We start from the raw sequence: 22,818 nt of genomic DNA on the forward strand, positions 1-22,818 counted from the left end.
ATCTAAGATACAACACCAAACGACAACCACTCAATTACAGGCTCGTGACTTGGAATAAGAACATACAGAATGTAGCGGGATAAAACATGTTAGCGAGCGTCCAACCCTTCTCCTAACCTGGGACAGTGTTGCAACATCACAACACAGGAACAAACTAAACAAAACATTAACCAAAAAAACAAATTTGATAAACGACAACCACAGACTCCGGACTTGGGACCAGCACATATAGAATGAGGCGGTGTTAAACATGTAGCCGAAGCCCATCCCTCACACTAACCTAGGACAGTGGTGTAACAACAAAACATAAGACCAAACTAAAAAAATATGTTTCCTCTGAACTAGTACACATTTTTGTTTAGGGGCCAGCTGAAGCCTGCCTCCGGGTGCGGGTTTTTTTCGCTGTGTTGAAGACCCATTGGTGCCCTTGGGCTGTTTTCTGCTCTTTGGTCGGGTTGTTGCCTCTTTGACACATTCCCCGTTTCCATTCTCAATTTTAGTTGATACAAAGCACAAAAAAACAACTAACAAAAACACACAACACAAAACACAAAAGGCACAAAGTACAGATCTGAGAGTACTCGCAGTTACTCAAAGCTTATTCAAAGCCAATACAAAAATCATGTATCTAGTCCTGTTTTTTTCTGGAATGTAAGACAATCTTCAACGTTCAATTGGAAGCTTATAATTGACCATTCTAAACTTACAGAGGGTGAACATATCTTTCAAATTGTCTTCCAGAATATTGAAATAGTTTTCAAAGTATAAATTCTATAATTTAATGTTTTAAAATAGTTGTTTACATTTGAAATCCAAGTTTTAATGAACTGTCCTATAAGAGGTTCTAACTGTAATTTTGAGCCAGTTGTTCTCATAATATGTCTTGTACTATAGTAAATCCACACGAAAGAAATCCGACCACGATGTTTTGAGATATTTTCTATATACTTAAGCCACATAAAATGGAAAGATTTAGTCCCAGATAGTTGCAACAATAATTTATACATAATAGAAAACTATTTAGTGTCCGTGTTCTTTAAAAATTTTCAATATTTTCATTATGTTCATTAGACTTTGCAATATTCAAATTCCCGGTTATGTCAGTTTTGTCAATCTTTTGGATTTTAAACCTATAAGTTACATTAATTCATGAAATATTTACCTCTTTTCTTGTATTGAAATTTTAATTTTGAAAAAGAAGAATGTTTATTTTAGTCAAATTTCAGACTGTTCGCAAACTTTGAGGGAAGGCGTCAAAACTGAAAGTCACAATTTTTACAATTTTTTTTATTAAGGTCTAGTTAAAAAAATACAAACAACGGACAAAATTGACGAAGTGGTGAATCTGAATTGATTACTTTTACATATTAACAGAAACATAATTTTTCAGTTTTCTTTTTTTTTTTTATCATTTCAGCATCCTTTAAAATAGGAATGCTGTTAATATCAGGTCATTATAAGCATTTTCTACAAATATATGAGCCCTCAAAGTTTGACCTCCATTAATCCCAATGGGAGTGTTCTTTCAGTAGTATATAACGATCATAATCCCCAATCAAAGAACTTGTGGACAGCAATGATAATGTCCGTCCGTGAAATTGCACTTTTTGTCAGCCCGTCTATGGGCCATCACAACGTTTTAAACCAGATACATACCAAACACATTTATAAGTCTAAATCAAGCTTGTTTTACATAATCAACGCGATTAGTGGATGACAATTATTATACAATGTATACCCCCGGTCAAATTGCAATCAACTCGACCGTCCATCCATCCGTCCGTTCTTACAATAAATTATTTCGTCACACTTATCTCAGAAAAATACTGAACAGAATAACTTCATATTTGTGCAGCAGCTTCTTTCGGATATGTCAGATTTCTCCTCCATGTTTGCCAAAAATTTGAATTTTTCAATAAACTAAATGATAACAAATATTTTCGTAATACTTTTCTCAGGAACTACTGAGTAAAATCAATTAATATTTGGTCAGCAGCTTGACAGTGATGAGTTGTAATGTATGAGCGCTTTTAGTCCAGACACATATTTCCTGTTTGCCGATAATTAAAATTTATCGATATGTTTAATTTAAACAAATAATTTCGTCGCTTTTCTCATAAACTGCTGAACATTTTCGGAACTGTCAAACTTCCTTTTTTTTCCGACGCCGTGAATTACGAGTGGTCACGGTATGCTTAGCACAAGTGTTCTACAACTAATATTTCAGTGCCTTTTAACTAGTTCCTCAACTACTTTCAAAGATTCTGTTGACAGTTTTGACTTTTCAACTCTTTACACTACACTTCCACACAATCTTGTCAAACAAAAGTTTTCCTATTTTATTAAATGGTCGTTTGGTAAATCTGAATGCAAATATATTTGCTGCAACTCATTTAAAGCCTTCTTCTCTAATGAGAAAGCTAAATATGCTAGATATTCTTACTGGAGGTGCGATGAGATGATTAATTTTCTCCTTGATAATATTTATGTACGTTTCGGCAGTAAAGTTTATCGACAGGTTGTAGGTATCCCTATGAGCACACATTTCACCCCTTTAATAGCAGACTTGTCAATGTGTTTGTACTGTTAAGAATCACAGTTTATGACCAAACTCAGTAAAGACCCGTGTAAATTGCATTTAATTGATAAATTCAACAACACTTACCGTTATCTTGATGATATTTTTTCGTTAAATAATCAAGAATTTTCTAAATATACTGCCGAAATTTTCCCAAAGGAACTTACTTTAAATAAATCAAATATAAACGGCAATAACTGTCCTTTCCTAGATTTAGATATTACAGTTTTACACGGGAAACTCTACACTAAAATTTACGACAAAAGGCACGATTTTTCGTTCACTATTGTTAATTTTCCATTTTTGGACGATGATGTTCCTTTGCCACCATCTTACGGTGTTTATATATCACAACTCGTTCGCTATTCCCGTGTCTGTTGTGGATTTCAATGAACGTAATCTATGTATTACTGGTAAATTATTATGTCGGGGTTTCGTCGTTACCACAAATTACTTCAAACCTTTACCAAATTCTTCCATAGATATAAAGATTTGGTTTTGAAGTTTGGTTGACCTGTAGAAAACGGGATAGCACATCCTCATTTTTACGGAGATGTTGTTTACCGAACCCGGAAATTAAGAAACGATCCGGGTAAACTTATCGATCCTTTAAATAAACTTATTCTAAAAGGTTACCAGTTCAACACTGTAATTAGATCTTTGAATATTGTTTTTATTGGTATTAATATTGATTTTGTTATCAGTAAATTAAAATCATACTAAATATTATTTTTATATACATATGCACATTCATGGCTCTACCTGTATCTTGGCATTGCACAAGGTCGTGTTTTTCTCAGATTGTTTATGATGTCTTTACACTAAATCCATTGGATGTTGGATGTGTACTGATTGATATATTAGTCTTAGATTCATGATTTTTGTCGAGCCTGTGACTTTTGTCGCAAAAGCGAGACATAGCGATCCTACATTCCGTCGTCGGCGTCCGCGTAGTCGTCGTCGGCGGCGTCCACAAATATTCACTCTGTGGTTAAAGTTTTTGAAATTTTAATAACTTTCTTAAACTATCCTGGATTTCTACCAAACTTGGACAGAAGCTTGTTTATGATCATAAGATAGTATCCAGAAGTAAATTTTGTAAAAAAAAATCCTGTTTATCCGTATTTTACTTATAAATGGACTTAGTTTTTCTTCCAGTTAACATTACATATAGTCTGCAGTTAAAGTTTTTAAAACATTTATTAGATTCATAAACCATCCTGGATTTTTACCAAACTTGGATAGAAGCTTCTCACAATCAAAAGATAGTATCTAGAGGAAAATTTTTAATAATTTTGTCCCCATTTTTGTTGAGCAAAAGAAGGCGAGACACTGGGTTCCGCGGAACCCTTACGAATTTTTATATTAGTTGTTATGGGCTTTGAACTAGCTGTCAGTAACTTCGAGTACTCTCAGATGTGTACTTAGTGGTTTTTTTGTTGTTGTGGGGATGTAAGTTCCCATCCACGTCCACTCTGTGTTTTTGTTAGATGTATTTCTTTTTGTATCCATCTGATGAGCTAAGCCTTTTTCAACTGATTCTATAGTTTGGTCTTATGTTGTACTGTTATACCACTGTCCAATGTCAGGGGAGGGTTGGCGCCTTCAAACGAGTTTAATCCAGCCACATTCTGTATGTGCCTGTCCCAAGTCAGGAGCCTGTAATTCATTGGTTGTCGTTTGCTGCTGTGTAACATATTTGTTTTTCGTTCATAATTTTATTCCTAAATTAGGCCGTCAGTTTTCTCGTTTGAATTGTTTTACATTTGTCATTTCGGGGCCTTTTATAGCTGACTATGCGGTATAGGCTTTGCTCATTGTTGAAGGCCGTACGGTGACCTATAGTTGTTAATTTCTGTGTCATTTGGTCTCTTGTGGAGAGTTGTCTCATTGGCAATCATACCACATCTTCTTTTTATATTAGCACGACAACGCGTGCAATTTCTTGTTTTGTTTAAAGTGAACGATGGTCACATAGACCAAGATGATGGAAGGTCAAGGTGAGGTCAAGGGTTTCGGTGAAAAACCCCTGTCAACCCAATTGGACTTTTAGTGCTAACTCTGGGCTTACAGCAAGCTTTTCTTTAGACTATATATTTTACCACTAGAAGGAAAGAATGGCTCATAATGATTTTCTAAATAAGAGGTTAGAAGTCAGTCAATCTTTTTGAACATAAACCGTTTATCAAATTTGGTAAACGTACTCGCCTTAGCAAAAGGAATCCTCTTCCATTATTTAAGGTTCAAAAACAAAGACAAGATAAGACTAAGTCTTCAAATAAACCTTAACACGATACACACATTCATTAGGCCAATCTGCATCTAAATTTATATTCGATATCACTGTGAGGAGAAGATGATATCCAGTTATTTCCGACATCAATATTCGAGGCCCCTAGTGAACTCAATAAGAATTAACGACATTATGAGTCTTTTGATACCTGTTATACATACTAACAATATCGAAGTATATTACAGCAAGGGTTATGCATGTAGGTTGAAAAGAAAATAACAATTTTCTACACAGGAAAAAGCAATTTAAACTATGCGAGCTTGCAAGGGCACGCGGTGCTCTTTTTGACGAAGCATTTGTATTGTTATCAATCAATTGAAACAGTCTATCCGTTTACATTTTTGCTTTTATAGTACAGTTTATTCAAGTGGACGCTTATGTTATTAAGGAAATTCATTGATTACTAATATATACGATCATTTGTTTCAACATATCAAAAATACATTTACATCCGTTTTTTTGAAATTGGGATTAACTTTGTATAGATAAGCTGTGTCGGTAAAGATGACCATGTACTAAATGGAATGATCGGTCACCATACCTCATGTTGATTTCATGTGTGTTAAATAAACGTTAAGTACAAAGGAAAACACTTTGTAAATATTTATCTATTATTTACAATACTAATATACTTAAGTTACCTGGATAGGAAATGTTGTCACCTTACATGTACATGTATTCAGGTAAGATTTGAACTTTTATTCAGACGAGCAAGATTTTCAAATAGCACTGCAAAATTAAATTGGAATAAAAAGTGAGAGTTTTCAAACAAAACAGTAATACCTATTATGTTTTTATTTTATAAGAGTTTAGGAATTTTACATGCGAGTTATGTTTAATTGTTTAGTGTTTTGAATCATGAATGGGTACGTGTCTTTTCATTTCTTTCGACTTCCCTATCTCCCCAACCGCCTTTTCAAACCCCCGTTTATCGGTTTGTTGTTAATCCCGAATTTTTCTACCGTTATACGCTTTTATTCCATATAAGCTCATCCGACCAAAAACAGGCCTTGCGAGTTATCGTCAATTTTGGGGTTTGTCGTTGTCAGCCGTTTTTGTTATGCAGCCTTTGTTCTAAAACCACTTTAGAAATTTCTACCAAACATGGCCTGAATGATCCTCAGGATACCTAGTACATGTATAAATGTATGATCTAAGTCTCTGCCAACAAACCAAAGTCGCATATAATTTATATTTACTTCTGAAACTATTTTTCTAATGTAAACTAAACTGGACATGAATGATCCTTGATTTTGTAAGTTTTATTTTGTGATTTTATTCCGTTGTTTAAAAACCAACATGACCGCCATCACTGAAATAGAACATACAGTTTAAATGCAAGTAATTGTTTGACATCTTGAAAACTGTAGTGGATATGATGAAATATGACTTGGGTATAACTGCTTGGATCTTAAGATGCTTAATATCCATTTAGGATTTTTAAGATCTTTTTGTAAACAATAATTGATATGGATTCTGAAAATCTAAACCTCAAAATTGACGAACAAGCAATTTGAGAAATAAATATTATTTCGTTGGTGGTTGATATTGTAATAATTAACCTTTCTAATACAGCAATGGTTGTAATAATCATTTTGATTGGATAACGCAAAAAAGAAATATTGGCGAGCCATGATTGATTATCCGCAATTACAGTCCTATGACTGATTTTAAATTATGATTTAGCGGCGTATTTCTTTTGTTGCAATAAAATGAAGTTGACAGTATTTTATTTTTACGTAAATAAATAATGTGACCCTTGCACTGAATACAATAAAAGTGTATTGGTCTTGCCCCGGATTTCGCTTAAATGGAATCCAAAGCTGTAAATAAACTAAATTATTTTATTTCCAGAAAACAAAATTGATCCTCCGAAAAAAATCAAAATGTTATTTTGCTAGGTGATTTGTTCAGGTTCATGGGAGCCTCTTGTTCCATTTACTTACAACATGAATGTTATACTTGTCGATTCATACAATATGGCCTCTATGTTGTATTAAATGAAAACAACACTTTATAAATTAATACGTCCGACGCGCTTTTCTGGATTTATCTTCATTCGGAACGCTCAAAGCCGGATATTTGAAAGCCAGTGGTGTTTAAGAAACAGTTGAAGAGCTACAATGTATATGACCAAAAAGAACCTAAACATAATACCAAAAACCACCTAAGGTCAGCTTTGCCTGAGGGAGTTGAAACTTTAGTTTGTTAATAATTTCTTAATTTATAAAGTTGTGAACAGACAGTTTATGAAAAGTTTGTTATAAATCTCGTCATTACCGAAGTATTGACTACTGAGCTGATGATACCCTTGATGATCGTAAGGGAATATCAGGGCTTAAGCCTTTACAACAAGAGTGTGCATGTTGTTATAGAGAGTTCGTGCTTCTATGTTATGTAGGAAAGGGATCTTATATATATATGCCGTGAAGAACCAAATTAACCATATGCCGCATAATACACAGGTCTTAATTTTTCTGCAAACAATTTAACCCTAATGGCGATCGATTAATTCCCCTTTAATTGCACTACCATATATTGATATAGTAAATACACCACTGATATGAATATGTATTTAATTGGGAGTCTCTGGAGATCATATTCGGTTTAATCAAAATTATGAAAAGATATCATCGATAAAAGATACTCTGAATCTGGTAAAAGTTATTTGTGAACTTTCGTTTTGAACCGTAAAGTTGTATTGAAATTAGACCACTGTCACATCTGTTGTGTATTTGCTTTTTTCTTTTAAGTATTCAAAAAGTTAATGAATATATCTAATAGAAAAATTAAGGGTTATTTGCTTGTTCTGGTTTATAAATATTAATTTATCTCTTTCAGCAACTACATAAAGAACGCCATAATTAAAACACGCAGTTGATACAGCTCGTTCAGTCAGTAAAGGTCGGTATGAAGCAATCACCGTTTCTACAAAATATGAGAAATCATTAATGAGTGTAAATCCTATCACAGATTCGATTATTTTGAGCATAAGTTTACAAACACAAAATGTTGGAAATATAGATACAAGTGTAAACGTGGAGCCAATATATTTTATCATGACGGAGTGATTAGCAGCGAATGGTTGGGTGAGAATATAATTTCTGAAAGACGTAAGACAATTTATTGGTATTTTTAGATATTTTAAAAGAATAGTGCACTAGCGTTTTAAATAATCAAACAGTTTTAGATTTTAAAGCCGAAGGTTTATACATACAATTCAGATTTTCAATGGCAAATGTATGGAATAAAACCACCGCAAGTAAAATTCTTTCACCGATTTTTCCATACGAAGAAATTGGAAATTCAACATCATTAGGAAATTTATCACGAAAGCATTTTTCCCTTCTGGAAACAGCTATTTTCGGCACATGGATATCTATTTCAATGGTGTTTGCTATTTTTGGCAATCTCATGGTCATAGCAGTTGTTATACGCCATCGAGGCATGCGGACTAGAACTAACATGTTTTTAGTGAATTTAGCCATTGCAGATTTTTTAGTTGGAGTTTTGTTAGCACCGTTTTCTCTGACAACATTGATAGCGAAGGATTGGATTTTTGGTGATATTCTATGCTTTATAAATAGTTTTTGCAATGCAGCATTTCTTATAACATCTATACAAACCTTAATGTATATAAGTATACACAAGTATTTATCTATCACTCGCCCGCTAACCCAAATAACAAAATGTAAAATTTTAATTATGATTGGTGCTGCATGGGGATGGGCTATTGTATGTGCATCACTCACAACGTTCATTCTGAGTACATCAAAATATAAAGAAGGAACGATGCAATGTGGACCTAAATATCCGACATATTCTACAAAATCACTTACTTTCCATTTCATAATTCAAGCATCTAATATATTTCTTCCGCTTTTTCTGATGATTGGGTGCTATGTCCGCATGTTTGCAGAGATAAAGCAGCATATGCAGAGATTAGATGAGAATACAGCACTAGACCGCAATATGATTTTTAGTCAACAGAGGAGAGTAACCATTACATTATTAATTGTCCTTTCCTGCTTTGTATTATGTTGGATACCGTACTGTGTTTACTCTAACTACGCAGCATTCGTACGAGACAAGTCAACAATACCAAGATATGCCAATGCTATTGTAAGTAAAGTTATTTTATCTACATTTCTTTATATGAAAAACTCGAATTCTTGTAAAATGAAAGTATCTATTGATTCATACTTTACGTTTGTATTGTTTTAATATGCGTTATTTATAGAAAACAATAAGTTACATTTGTTTGTAATGTTCTTCCCTTTTTATCTCCAATCATCAATTTGTCTTGTTAGCACCCCAACGAGCTGTGATTTGATTTTTCTTGAACTTTAAGTATTTTCTGCTTTGTTTTGGTTTTTTTTTTATAGGAAATTCGTATTTCTAATTGGGTGGGTTGTGCACTGTATCTTAAATTCCCATGCATAATATCATTTCAATTGAACAGCACAATTTCATCGTCAATTCTGTCATGTTATCACTTTTGAAGGATGTTAAAGCGTCCGTCACTGGTGAAACAGCAAAACACATACATAATACCGGTATTTATGGATATCAACCGAAAAAAGTCTAAGTTAGGCATCAAATTATTAGTTATAATAAAAACTTTAAAAACCAGATTTAACTACTGCATCACACAGGAAAGACAAATACGTCTAGAGGTCAACATACCATCATAAACAATAGATTGTTGACTCTACCATATATCAAGCTCTAAATCGCCCCGAGTAGAACAAAGCTGTGAATAACAAAGATCTGCCATTAACACGAAGAACCGATGGTACATAAAAGAACTTACTAGAAAAATCATTACAAGAAAAACAGTTAACTTTATAATAACTAATAACGATATAATAGAGAACAAAAGCTTAAGTACAAACGAAACAATAACACAAAATATCGCATCACAGAATGCTCGCAAATGAAAGCATACTAATATGAAATCAATCCGTAATTCACTGTTATATTGTTGGCTGCACTTGGAGATAGATATGATACAGCATCGTATGCAATGACATAATATTTATGTATGATAGTCCATAAAACGCTGGGTGAAAAATACCACGTTTTATTATATTTCTACGAATGGAATCATAAAACGATAATCTATCTCCATCTTTATTTGAAAAAGTAAGTTTTGAACAATTTATGAGATCTTTATTTGCTGCAAAAGGAGGTTTTGGTAAGAAAATGTGACGTTCATTGAACTGTGAGATGTTGAGGTTAACTAGAGCATGTCCCCCGTCTTTTGCAATTAAATTCTCAAATGTGTAACCACTAAGCAAGCCTAGCGTTTTGTTATATCTCAAATTGAGAAAGAACACATTTCACTGGGTGTACAATTCTAAACATACAACGTTTTAAAGTTTCCCATATTGAATTTTCCATTTTTATGTACACCGTGTAATAACATTCAAGCATCACTTGCATATGGTGTGTATTTCTGCCAGTTTATACGATAATCCAGTTCTTGAATTTCTTTCAGGATCTCCTTGATCAAGTTGATAATCATAGTGCAAATTGGGTTGCCCTTTTAAATGAAAGCTATTCAACCGAGGGTTTTTAACGCTGAAGTTGAAGTCATCTTTTCGGTAGTTCATGATTTGGTGATCGACAGTAAGGGAATATCTCTGTCAGATTACCGCAATTTGCCAATTGAACAATAACACCTTAATTCCACAAGAAATGATATTCATATCTCCTAAATATTCTACTATATCTCTTTCCAAGATTCTTGCAACCATGCTCTGATGGAAAACTTTCATATATATCGTATTGCGACGAGTTGTGCCCTTCCAGTAATGTCAAACAGTTGTGAATACTTATAAATTCAAAAGATACGCTGTATTGTTTTCTTTAATTAGTCACTAAAATAATAATATATAAAAACTTTTCTGTCCTCTACAATGCTTGCCATTCAAAATTGGAAGGTCGTTAGAATCATGAACATAGACACAAGTATTTTTATACTAGGTCTAGAAAAATGCTACTTTGTTACAAAGAAATACTGATTCCAATAACAGATACAACAACACAGAAATTTTGATAAATCTTAATTGACAACATAGGTCTATTTTTATTTTGGCGGGATTGAATTTTTACAATCATGTTTAAACTAGGCACTATATTATGTATACCTGTCCCATGCCAAGAGCCCGTAGTCCAATGCTAGTCATTGAAACCCGTATCTGTATATATTTTTTTCGTATGCATGTACCACTATAAGCTTAAATCATGCCGTTAGTTTTCTCTTTTGAATTGTTCCACATTTTGTTATTCTGAAGACATTCATACTGACTATATGGTATTGGCTTTGCTTATTGTTGAAAGTCGCGCGGGAACCTGTAGTTGTTATTATGTTTCTCCTTTATTAGATAGTTGTCTCATTGTCAATCATACGTTTTATGATTTTGAAAGTGACTTTTAGACGCAATGGGTCGGGTGTATTTTATTGTTTATGTAATATATTTGTATTTTGTTAAACTGTCACTATAATAAAAATTTACTTACTTACTTACTGCTTATTGGTATCTTACTGAACTTAAGATCTACCCGGCGAGGAGAAGTGACTGAAATAATCAGGGTAGCCATTGTAAATTTGGTAATCATTAAAATGTATTGGGTTTCCCTACTGATCACTTTTAACATTATAACCAGTTTTTCCATGTTAATTATGTTAATTGCTTGACACTTATTACTGGACCTGACCATTGACCCCACCATATCTAGCATTTATGTGATTCGATTGTTACAACTCCAACTTTTTTCTATTTAACATTTTTTTATTCAGTCAACACCGTTTTTTATTTTTACATATATCACCATAATTTTTCATCAACGTATAACATGACGGTTGCAACCAGTGTAGCAGGAACTATTTACTTTGAGGGAGCACATAAGTTCCCCCGATTTTTGTTTTATTCATATTGTTCAAAGTAGGATTTTTAGACTTGTTTTTCTTTTTATTATTTATTTTAGCCATAGTGTTGTCTGTGTTTCTTAACTTGCTGTTATTGATTGCCCGTTTAGTGTCTTCTTCTATTTAATTACACATTGTATTAACAACATTGTATTAACAAAATGTTTGATAAATCATCAAAACCCCTCCCAAATGGATACATTACATGATTGCAGTTATATAAGTTTTATCTGTTATACTAGTTGACTTTAATTGGTTTCATTTTTCTACCGTTGTTTGTAAAGAATTACATGTAATTTCTTCATAAATATTTCATTGTAAAACAATTTAGATGTGTAAGACAACACTAAATTATCTATGCCGCATCTATTGATTTGCATAGTAAATTGGTTTAAAATCAACTAAGGGCTGTGGTACAAAATGATTGGCTTTATTTGTTAGGTTGTTTCTAAAGAATATTTATTTGTGTGTTTTTGTTTTTATGTTGTTTTGTTTTTGGTTTTAAAATTTTTTATTGTTGAAATTTATGATTTTTTTTAAAATTCTTATCATTTTTTTTGTGGGGAGGGGGGTTGCTTACTTGGGCTCTTCCTGTTTAGATAGAGTGCCGGTTGTTGTTTTGTCATTTGCCGCATGTTCTTTTGCGATCCGAAAAGATACAGGAAGGATTTTTTTCAAGTCATTTTTTACTCGTTTTATGTTCATATAAAGTTGTCCATGTACAATGTATTTATAATATTGAATTAATTTAATTTTTGATCATTTTCACGAGTTTAACATCGGCCGCTTTATCATTTTTGTCGAGCCTGCGACTTTTGTCGCAGAAAGCTCGACATAGGGATAGTGATCCGGCGGCGGCGGCGGCGTTAGCTAACTTCTTAAAAGCTTTATATTTTAGAAGGTAGAAGATCTGGATGCTTCATACTTTGTATATGGATGCCTCATGTTACGAAGTTTCCGTCAGTCACATGTCCAATGTCCTTGACCTCATTTTCATGGTTCAGTGACTACTTGAAAAAAAAGTTAACATTTTTTGTAATGTTAAATTCTCTCTTATTATAAGTAATAGGATAACTATATTTGGTACGTGCGTACCTTGCAAGGTCCTCATACCCGTCAGACAGTTTTCACTTGACCTCGACCTCATTTCATGGATCGGTGAACAAGGTTAAGTTTTGGTGGTCAAGTCCATATCTCAGATACTATAAGCAATAGGTCTAGTATATTCGGTGTATGGAAGGACTGTAAGGTGTACATGTCCAACTGGCAGGTGTCATCTGACCTTGACCTCATTTTCATGGTTCAGTGGTTATAGTTAAGTTTTTGTGTTTTGGTCTGTTTTTCCTATACTGTATGCAATAGGTCTACTATATTTGGTGTATGGAATGATTGTAAGGTGTACATGTCTAGCTGGCAGGTGTCATCTGACATTGACCTCATTTTCATGGTTCAGTGGTCAAAGTTAAGTTTTTGAGTTTTGGTCTTTTTTTCTAATACTTTATATGCAATAGTTCAACTATATTTGGTGTATGGAAATATTTTATGATCTATATGTCAGTCACGCAGGTTTTATTTGACCTTGACCTCATTTTCAAGGTTCTTTGCTCAGTGTTAAGTTTTTGTGTTTTGGTCTGTTTTTCTTAAACTATAAGCAATAGGTCAACTATATTTGTTTTATGGAAGATTTGTTAGCTGTACATGCCTGCCTAGCATGGTTCATCTGACCTTGACCTCATTTTCATGGTTCATTGGTCAATGTTTAGTTTACTTGGTTAATGTTAAGTTTATGTGACAGTTGTAATAAAGCTTTATATTTAGGACTATCAACATAATATCAATGATTAGTAAAGAAGGCGAGACATTTCAGCGTGTGCACTCTTGTTATCTTTCTGATAACTTTTGAAGAAACGTTTTTGCCTCATATTTCGGACTAAGAAGTGTTATCTTGGCAACCGAGCATTGTCTTTGTGACAGAAGCGGGTCATGGTATTACATTTCTTTTAGGGGACATTAGCTACGATTTGAACACAAATTTAAAATACGATTTTTTTTTAGTTTCAAGTATTAATAAAAGCGGAATTTTGAAATGATATTTCGTTATAAGCAGTCAGTGAGGCCTTAATTTATCAAACTAAACTCTTAAACATCGCTAATGTATTATTGACTTGCAAGTCAATAATTCAACCTAATTGAATCCGTATTAATGTAACCTTCAATTTAACCCCTTAGCTAGAGATAGGTTACGCATATAATAGGTGTGTTCAGCTATTCAAAGGAAAATAATGTCAAGATTGGAAGTGAAACAAAGATGAACCATTTGGTTGACTGATTAGATCCACAAAAAATCATTCTTATACTGGTAAAAGCGACGATTAACATATTTTTAACAATAATATGAAATCAAACGGACCTAGAAAAATTTAATTGTACGTGCTTGCTATCTATTTATATTTATATTTATATTTATGTATACATCGGGTTATATGACAGTCGGCAGTCTTCAGAGGTCAGCTCGATGGTTAATAAGATGGTTTCTAGACTAAAAACACACACGAAATGCTTATGCATATTATCGAGTCCATGCCAGAGGCGCATTTAAGGGGGGCGGGGATCCTGCCCCCTTTATGGAGCTACATTTATGGTTAATCCAGACTTTTTACCCGTTCCACTCCATACTTTGTCTAGTTTGGGACCCCCCTTTTTAAAATCCTGGATCCGCATCTGCATGATGCATTGTTAATTGTTTAATTTAGACTTTTGTAATTTGGATATACGTTTTAGTATGTTATAAATCAAATATGAGAATTTGAGTCAAATCGGTGAGAACATGAATTTGACAGCTAATGGCCCTTTGACAGTCAGGATGATTTCGTCTCGTCAAAAAGGAGCATAAAACATTTTGTATACATTGCTTTACTTCATTATTTTGAAAGGAATATCTATCTGGTTACTTGATCAATTAAACAGTAAGCAATTATAACTAATCAATCAATCAGTCAACTAAACAATATATACATTAATAAGTCAAGTCCTTTCCAACTGAGTTATACAGTTAGTTCTGATGCTGTGCAGTGAAACCGCTGTACCAGGTTCTTGGGAGGATCGAGCGCTCGCAAACATGTTTAACCCCGACACATTCTTTATATGCAATTCCCAAAACTGGAGACTGTAATTCGATGGTTGTTGTTGTTTGATGTTGCCATATTTGTTTTTTACTTTGTTTGTTTTAGCAGTTGATTTACTCGTTTGAATTGTTTCACATTTGTTCTTTTGGGCCTTTTAAAATATATTACCAAACAATATAGAATTTGCTCATTTTTGAAGGCTGTATACAGAGACCTGTAATGATAGCTGTTTCAATCCTAGTCCTTTGGGTTTGAAAGTTTTGCATTGCATGTGATTATGTTCATATAAATGAAATATATTGTAATACTTAATTAGTTTTCTAATCTTTTTAACAGGCCTACTGTTTTGGCTATATGAATTCCGCCTGTAATCCTATTATATATGCTTGGCGTAGTCCGTCCTTTCGAGAGGGGTACAAGGAGATATTGTGTCAGGAACCATCCTATGTCGTGTCTGATGGTAAGTCCCTTATAAATTGTTGATCACTTCACATTTGTGCTAAGTAGCTGTATTTTAAAACACGGGAATGCACTTAAAGCAAACTTGAGATAATTGTTTATTTGTTTCAGATGTATCACAATTTATCAATACTTTATTGTATAACCATGTTAGCTCGACTCGTTGATTTCTTTTCCTGTATTTTATTAAGAAGCCAACAAGAAACAAGTTTAAAATTGTAAAGCTCAATTTAGACAAATGTAAATACACTTGAATAGAATCTTTTGATTTCGTATACTCAATTCATATAGCTTCCAGTCGTCTGTTGCTTATACCATGTATATATTCATCTCTAAAATTTTCTTTTTATTTAGTGGCTTTAAGTGTTAACTTTTATACAATTCAAGAACACGTGCGTCGTCTACGTCGTCTGTTAACGTAAAAAATATCTCCTATGAAATTATTGGGCCAAATGGATCAAAATCTGAAAGGACGGTAGTGTTAACAAAAAAATCCAATGTTGGAGACGACCAATTAACTTTGCCATTTTTAAGTTTCTAAAACTGAACGTTAAAAATGTGAAATGCATTAGAAGGGTTTTTTTTGCCATTCTTTCAACGTTTGAAAGCCCTGACAACGATATAAAGGGGACTTTAAGTTTTCCGGTCTGTGCGTCTGTCTGTCCGTCTGTCCGTCCGTCCGTCCGTCCGTCCGTTCGTCTGTCCATCCGTTCGTCCCACAGGCATTTATCAGTTTAAATTTTCTGGTTTGAGGTGAAATACCGTGAAGTTAGTGGTCATATCCACTTGAAACTTAGTACACGTTCTCATTATTATGTGAATATATTAGAATATATGCCATATGAGGGTCATGACGAAGAAATCGCTGTTTCTGAACGCAGAAATGAGATAGTGCGAGTGGGGCATGATTTATGGACACATAATTATTTTTTTTTAGGGGGGGGGTGGGGGGGGGGGGGAGAGAGAGAAGTGAAACAGTTTCTTGCTTCATGCAAGTTTTTTGCTACTATTATTTTTTTTATAAATCTCATTTATATTCATTAGTTTGAGTTAAATTGACCTTTTTGACACCTTTTTAATTTTTGAATTATTTTCACTCTCCTTAGCAGAAAATGCAGTTAACATATCTTTTATGTGGTTTCATTTTTTAGCTGTCTGATTAGATGAGTTTTGCCATACTAGTACTAGTCTGGTAAGGCTGAGAACGTTATAATTCATTCTGTATAGACTCAAAAAAAATATAGCATTATTGCATAGTTTGCATTCAAATGTTTGAACAAATATATATAACAGGAAAAACGTACATGCTTTATAATTAATTAATTTTTAGTGGTTCATGTAGCATATGTGTACGAAGGTTCATAATCTTTGCAAGTCAGTTTTAAAGTAAAATTAAAAGGGGTATATTGTAGTGACTCAAATCATTGCAAGTTAAAGGGAAATACTGAATCGTAGTATACAGTAGGCACCATTTTATAGTTGTGTTCATAGGCTTTATTTTCTATAAACGATAAATATTTTTAACTACTGTTAACATACTTCATAAATGTATAAGGTTATCATTGTGTAAGCAGTAATTTCCCGACTAGTCCATATTTTAAGTGGATTTAAGCAAATTTTTAAGTACTTTTCAACACCTACTTTATACAATAATACATTTGATTCATTAAATGAATTATCTTGCTTGGTCATACCTCCCCTCCTCCTATTATATATTAACAAGCATAATACAAGAAATAGCCTAAAGCAAAATGTGGATGTTAATAGCCGATTTTCATATTTTGAACACCTTCTGTCATTAGAAGGGATTGCCTTAATTTACTGTTACCATTGCTGGCGTATTACTATATATCAGGTCATGACGGAAGTTTGCATGTCACACGAAAAGCAAGATAGTAAAAATATGCCAAAGAATTTTAAGAAATATAAGATATTAAAATATTATTATAGAATTATTAATGAAATGTATTTGTCAGAGCAAAAAGAGTCGTGCCCTGTCCGCTTTGACATGTTATTGCTTTAACGCCTTTTTCAGTACATTACGAGTTTGAATAATCATAATTAAGAAGACCAGGTCATTCAGTAATATTTGCACTTTCTCCTACATTCCTGTTCAAATATTTGATGTGTTTGGAAAAGTTATAGAAAATTAAATCGACTGTACAGAGAACAAATACATGCAGCATTGGAAAACTGTAATATGGTTTGCAGGCATACAAAGTGTACTTTCAATAGTCTGTGTGAAAAAATAGAAAATGATCACGTTGGAGGTTGCTTTTGTTTAGAATTACAGGCCAAATGAATCAGGTCTGAAAGAAATGAATATTCAAATATACTCTTATTTTATGCGTACGCTCCGTTTTCTTGATATATGCTCACCATATTAAGAAGTGCTTTGGAGATATTATCATTTCATTATTTCTGTAAATACTAAACTAGGATATTTATGGGATATGGTTTTGAGAAAACAATGCACATGGTCATGATTGATTACAACGACCCCTCTTCGAAATACTTGCAAGAACATTTATAATTTCTTAATTTGACAGATACGAACCATTGAGTGAGATTTCGGACAATTTTTTTTTTAAAGTGTGACAATAAAAGATGCATATGAATAGAAATTATATATTTCCTATGACCTAAAAATAAAATACAAATAAGTACATATAAGGGCAAAGATATACTTAACTTCATTGAAGGTTAGTACCCTTAGCCAAAATACAAAATTGAACTAACAATGTCTATGATTGTTAACTAACAATTCCTTTCTGTTCAGCAAATCTATCTCAAGCCCCTGTAACGAGACATTACATCAGAAGACCAGATAAGTCTCATATTAATGGAGAGTATGAGGTATTTACGTTGTATGTTCAGAGTATGTGTCATGCTCATAGTATTATTTGTTACCATTTTTGTTTGCCGGAATTGTGATAGTATTGGTTTAAGTTATGCTTAGATATGTGTGTAGTATAATTATGATTTTATTGAGTGTAAAACATGTTTTGTGACCTACCTTATGCATATTGTTGTTATTTCTTTTCTTGTCTTGAATTTTGTTAATATGTGCGGAAAGAAAGAAAAAATACGTATTTCATGTTAGATAATAATTCACTTAAAAATCATAATTAATTTTATTCAGTGACAATACCATGTGTATTCCAGATAAACAAGTACTTAATAATCAAAGATAGTAAACTTCAAGTTTGTATGAATAAACAGAGATGTGGGTATACATTAATGAGACAGCAATCGAAATACATACAAAAAGCAGCCGAAAACACACGAAGAAGTCAACTTATAGGCTTCACCATTAGAAAAAGTCTATACAGGATGTCGAGCTCTAAATCTCTCCCAAGTTTAGAAAATTGTGAATAAATTAAATAGAGACTATTACAGTTAACAACAATTCCTTAAGGAAAACAATTATTAAGATACAACTAAATATAAAGCCAACTATTGACGATGTTTCTGACTTGGGACAAGAACATGTGGCGTAGGTGGCGTAGGAAGATTTTTACCACTCTGTCTCTTAAATTTTACCGTTTAATTTTCAACTCTTAGGAGGTTTACTCTGTTTCTTTAAGGAGTAGGTTCAGGAGAGTTATAAGTAGCCCGGGGTCCCAATCTCTTAAATTTTATCTTTTTAAATTTATCACTGGGGCGGTTTACTCTTTTTCTTAAAGGAGTAGGTTCAGGAAGGATTAAAATCAGCCCGGGGCCCCAATTTCTTCACTGGGGCGGTTTACTTGTCCTCTTAAATTTTACCTTTCTAAAATGTTATCCGTTTGGGAGGTTTATTTGTCTCTTAAATTTTGCCTTTTTTATTACTGGGGAGGTTTAATTTGCCTCTTTAGTTTTATTACTGGAGAGGTTAACTCTGCCTTTTAAATTTTACTAGCCTGTCAATACTGGGGGTTGTGAGATCGACTCATATATTTATTGACTAGGGTTGCCAGTTTTTCTTTCGTATGTAGATGGCTCTTTTCGGATACTCTGGCTTTCTCCACCAATAAAATCTGACCGTCATGCTATAGCCAAGTATGCTGAAAGTGGCGTTAAATAACGAAAATCAATTAATAAAATTTGAATAGATATGTGTTCTATCTGCTCCAAGTAAATAATATATACAATAACTGGTCAGTAGTTCCAAAATAAATCAAGAATAATTTCTTTAAGATATTCATAGGAAAACAAAGATCAAGATATCATTTGGCTGTAATTAGGAAATTTCTTCTTCTAATTTGTATAACATTATTCCGTTCACGTTGATGAAGCTTCGAATGGAGAAATCGTGCTTGGAATCACGAAAATCCTTTATGGAATAGATAATGAACGCTGGTGGATTGTAATACTCCATTTCATAATCAACCCATTGCTAACCATATCGGAAATCTGACAACAATTACTATGGACTGATGAATTTTCAATCAATTTTCTGATATAATGGAAATTATATTTAGAGACATGGTTTCAACAATTAATGCAATAAATCACAACAGGAAAGGAACGATGAAATAATTAAGATAAATCCCTAACAAAGAACTATAACTATTGAATAATAACATTGATTGATTGACTGCTACTTGCTTAACGCCCAGTGGCAATTATGTCATTCATATTCAGGAACAGAAAAAATAATACAATAGGTAGGGCCCGCAAGGTATGTCAACCGGGATGAAGGGCGGGAAGTTTAATTTAAACATATCTTATTTGCCAACTATCATCAAAAGGGCGGGAAATGCGGACCGCAATTTGAAAATGAGGGTATGTTGGATAGGGCAGAAACATGCCACCTACGTACGTATACAAAAAAACTTACGACTAAGATTGTTCGTAAGTATACTGAATTGTTCATGACTTACGATAAGTCTCAGTCGTAAGTTTTTTGTGAAACCGACTCCTGGTTCTTTAACATGCAGAGAGCGCGGAACTCCGAAGCCCTACGAAGGACATCCGAATTGAACGTCCATCAGTATGACCCTGGACGTAACTCCGTGTATATACACCCCACATAGTCAAATGGACGTTCCACTTTATATACAATAAGATGTAGTTTGGTTTTGTATGCCTATGCCAAGTCAAAAACACTTACCGTCAGTGACAGATGTCTAGTTTCCGAATGTTTCGTTTTATGTAACTTATATATAATATATAAAGATCTTTTCATAGTCTGTTTATTTATTTCAACTTTTCTGGATTATGGACGTTTTAGAGCTTGACATACTGCAATTATAGTTGTCTGTTGTTGTTGATCTCAAATAAGTCTTAAGGGTTGGGTTGTGTTCTTATTTGCGCATACTAGTACTGTACTTCATTTTCGTTTTATTCATATTCTTAAAAGAACCAATATCTTTACAATGTATGTGCAAATTCTGTAATAAACTACTCCTAGTTAATTTACCCTCTAATTCGTTTGAAATGTTCCGTTTTCCTAGTCGGTAAAACCCATTTGAACTTTCTTTTTTTTCTCACAAAAAACAATTAAAATAGATAAATAAATATGAATCAACAGTAACTCAGTAAGTATGATTGTTTTGTTTATTTCCCGTCTCCGATAGTAGAGTCATTTTGTTTTCAGGTCTGTGTATCCGTTCGTCCGTCCCGTTTCAGGTAAATGGTTATGGTCAGTTACGTCATATCAACTTGAAACTTGTACATATGTTCATTAAGATGTAAACTTTTTAGAATATATGCTAAATTAGGGTTTTGACCCAGATTTCACGGTTTATTGAACATCGACATTTGATAGTATAAGCGGGGAATGGTATCCTATGTACACATATTTGAATCTTTTTTCTTTTGTTTTACTGTTTTGACTAGATTGATCATTAGATCTTTGAAAATTTTTCTCGACTTTTTGCTCTTTATTTAAAAGTAGATCACGATGACCTACATTTCAGTATTATTGACCTAGATTACTAGTATGTTTAAATGCAACAGTAGACGTTAAGAAACTACGTAATCTCCAATCACTTAAATTAGTGCATAGACCTTTATTCATGTTTTATTGACAAAGATTAAGTTTGATTTCTGTATTGAACCTTTTTGGAATTAAGTGATTCTTTTTTATGTTTCCAGTAAACATTTCTAGTTTTGCTGACCTTTTTAAAATCTGACATGATTATACCAGTTTTTGTGACCTTTTTTTTTGACAAAAAACGTGTCAAACGTGTAACGGCATTGCCTATCTTTAGTTCACTAGTTGAAACTGGCATAATTGGTAACATATTGTAATATGAAAATAAGGAGATGAGGTATGATATGATTGCCAATGAGACAACTATCCACGAAAGTACAAATAAAGTAGATGCAAGCAAATATAGGTAACCATAAGGCCTTTAACAATGAGAAAAATGCATACCTTATAGTCGGCTATAAAAGGCCCCGACATAAAAAAAAATGAAACAATTCAATTGAGAAAACTAACGGCCTAATTTATAACAAAACAATTAACGAAAAACAAATATGACAGACACGAACCAACGACAACCATTGAATTACAGGCTCCTGACTTGGGACAGGCACATACAGAATGTGGCGTAGTTAAACATGTTTGTGAGCGTACATGTCTGTTAGTAAGGCAACAGTAAAATTGACGCTTTTGTTGATAGATTTTACCAGGTATTTTAGGGGTTTTATTAAAAGCTCATAATGTCACTTCAAAGATAAGTTTTAACTTTTCAATGTCAAACATCAACTATATGGAATTTCAAATTTGTCATAGAGGTAATATTAGTGTGAGTTATGGTTGAAATTTAGATTTAGCGCTTTCAAATTGACAAAGCTATCACCTGTTATTATCTCCGATCCCCCCCCCCCCCCCAAAAAAAACAACAAAAAAACAAAAACAAACCCCAAACACAACAGCAACGACGCATGCGTTGATACTGCATGTGTTGTTCTTCAGTGACATGGTCCAAAACAATTTGTTAAATATATTACAATTCGGAAATTTTAACTTGTTTATTTTTGGGACATTATTGCAATGTATTCTGAAAACATGTTAATGAGATTAAGATGTGAATAATTTTAACAAACCTGGGTAAGTAAAGAGATGGATTTTCTGTGGTTGAAGTTATCATTACTGGTGTGGTTTTGTTGATCATTGATATGCTTTTTGTCAGAAAGGTTAAATTTTGAGCTTTATATAATGTTATATATGTATCATGGGTAGTGTCAAGATTCATTTTAAAATCTTGGATATATAAGTATGCAATATTGATGAAAATAACCGAAGATTTATTAAAGTATACGACAGTGAGACGAAATCAAAATAGATCCAAAAAAGACATGTAGGCATAGTAGAATTGAACTTTAATTTTGTCTTTTTATATGGAAAATCTTCCATTTTGATCGCAAGGAGAATTTATTCATTGCCTTCAATTAAAATTAAACGGATGTTCCTAAACTGCGAACTTTTAGTTGG

General features: G+C 33.1%; 1 protein-coding gene across 9 annotated transcripts in view; it reads left to right on the forward strand.

Moving 5' to 3' along the window:
• Positions 1 to 22,818, forward strand: part of LOC127730612 (octopamine receptor beta-2R-like) — a 51,316-nt gene that overhangs the window by 11,739 nt on the left and 16,759 nt on the right. For 6 of the 9 annotated variants that reach the window (XR_007995196.1, XM_052239081.1, XM_052239082.1 and 3 more), the window contains exons 3-4: positions 7,713 to 8,993; positions 15,267 to 15,390. Coding sequence is in view for 8 of the 9 variants with exons in the window: in XM_052239081.1 (XP_052095041.1) it covers positions 8,103 to 8,993; positions 15,267 to 15,390 (1,015 nt within the window). In the remaining variant the exon portion in view is untranslated. Of the gene's footprint in view, positions 1 to 5,481; positions 5,555 to 7,712; positions 8,994 to 15,266; positions 15,391 to 16,540; positions 17,502 to 18,168; positions 18,246 to 22,818 lie in introns of those variants that run through there. The other 3 variants (XM_052239080.1, XM_052239083.1, XM_052239078.1) reach the window with 3 other exon arrangements.

This window comes from Mytilus californianus, unplaced genomic scaffold (assembly GCF_021869535.1).
Source record: "Mytilus californianus isolate M0D057914Y unplaced genomic scaffold, xbMytCali1.0.p SCAF_2, whole genome shotgun sequence".
Lineage (NCBI taxonomy): Eukaryota > Metazoa > Mollusca > Bivalvia > Mytilida > Mytilidae > Mytilus > Mytilus californianus.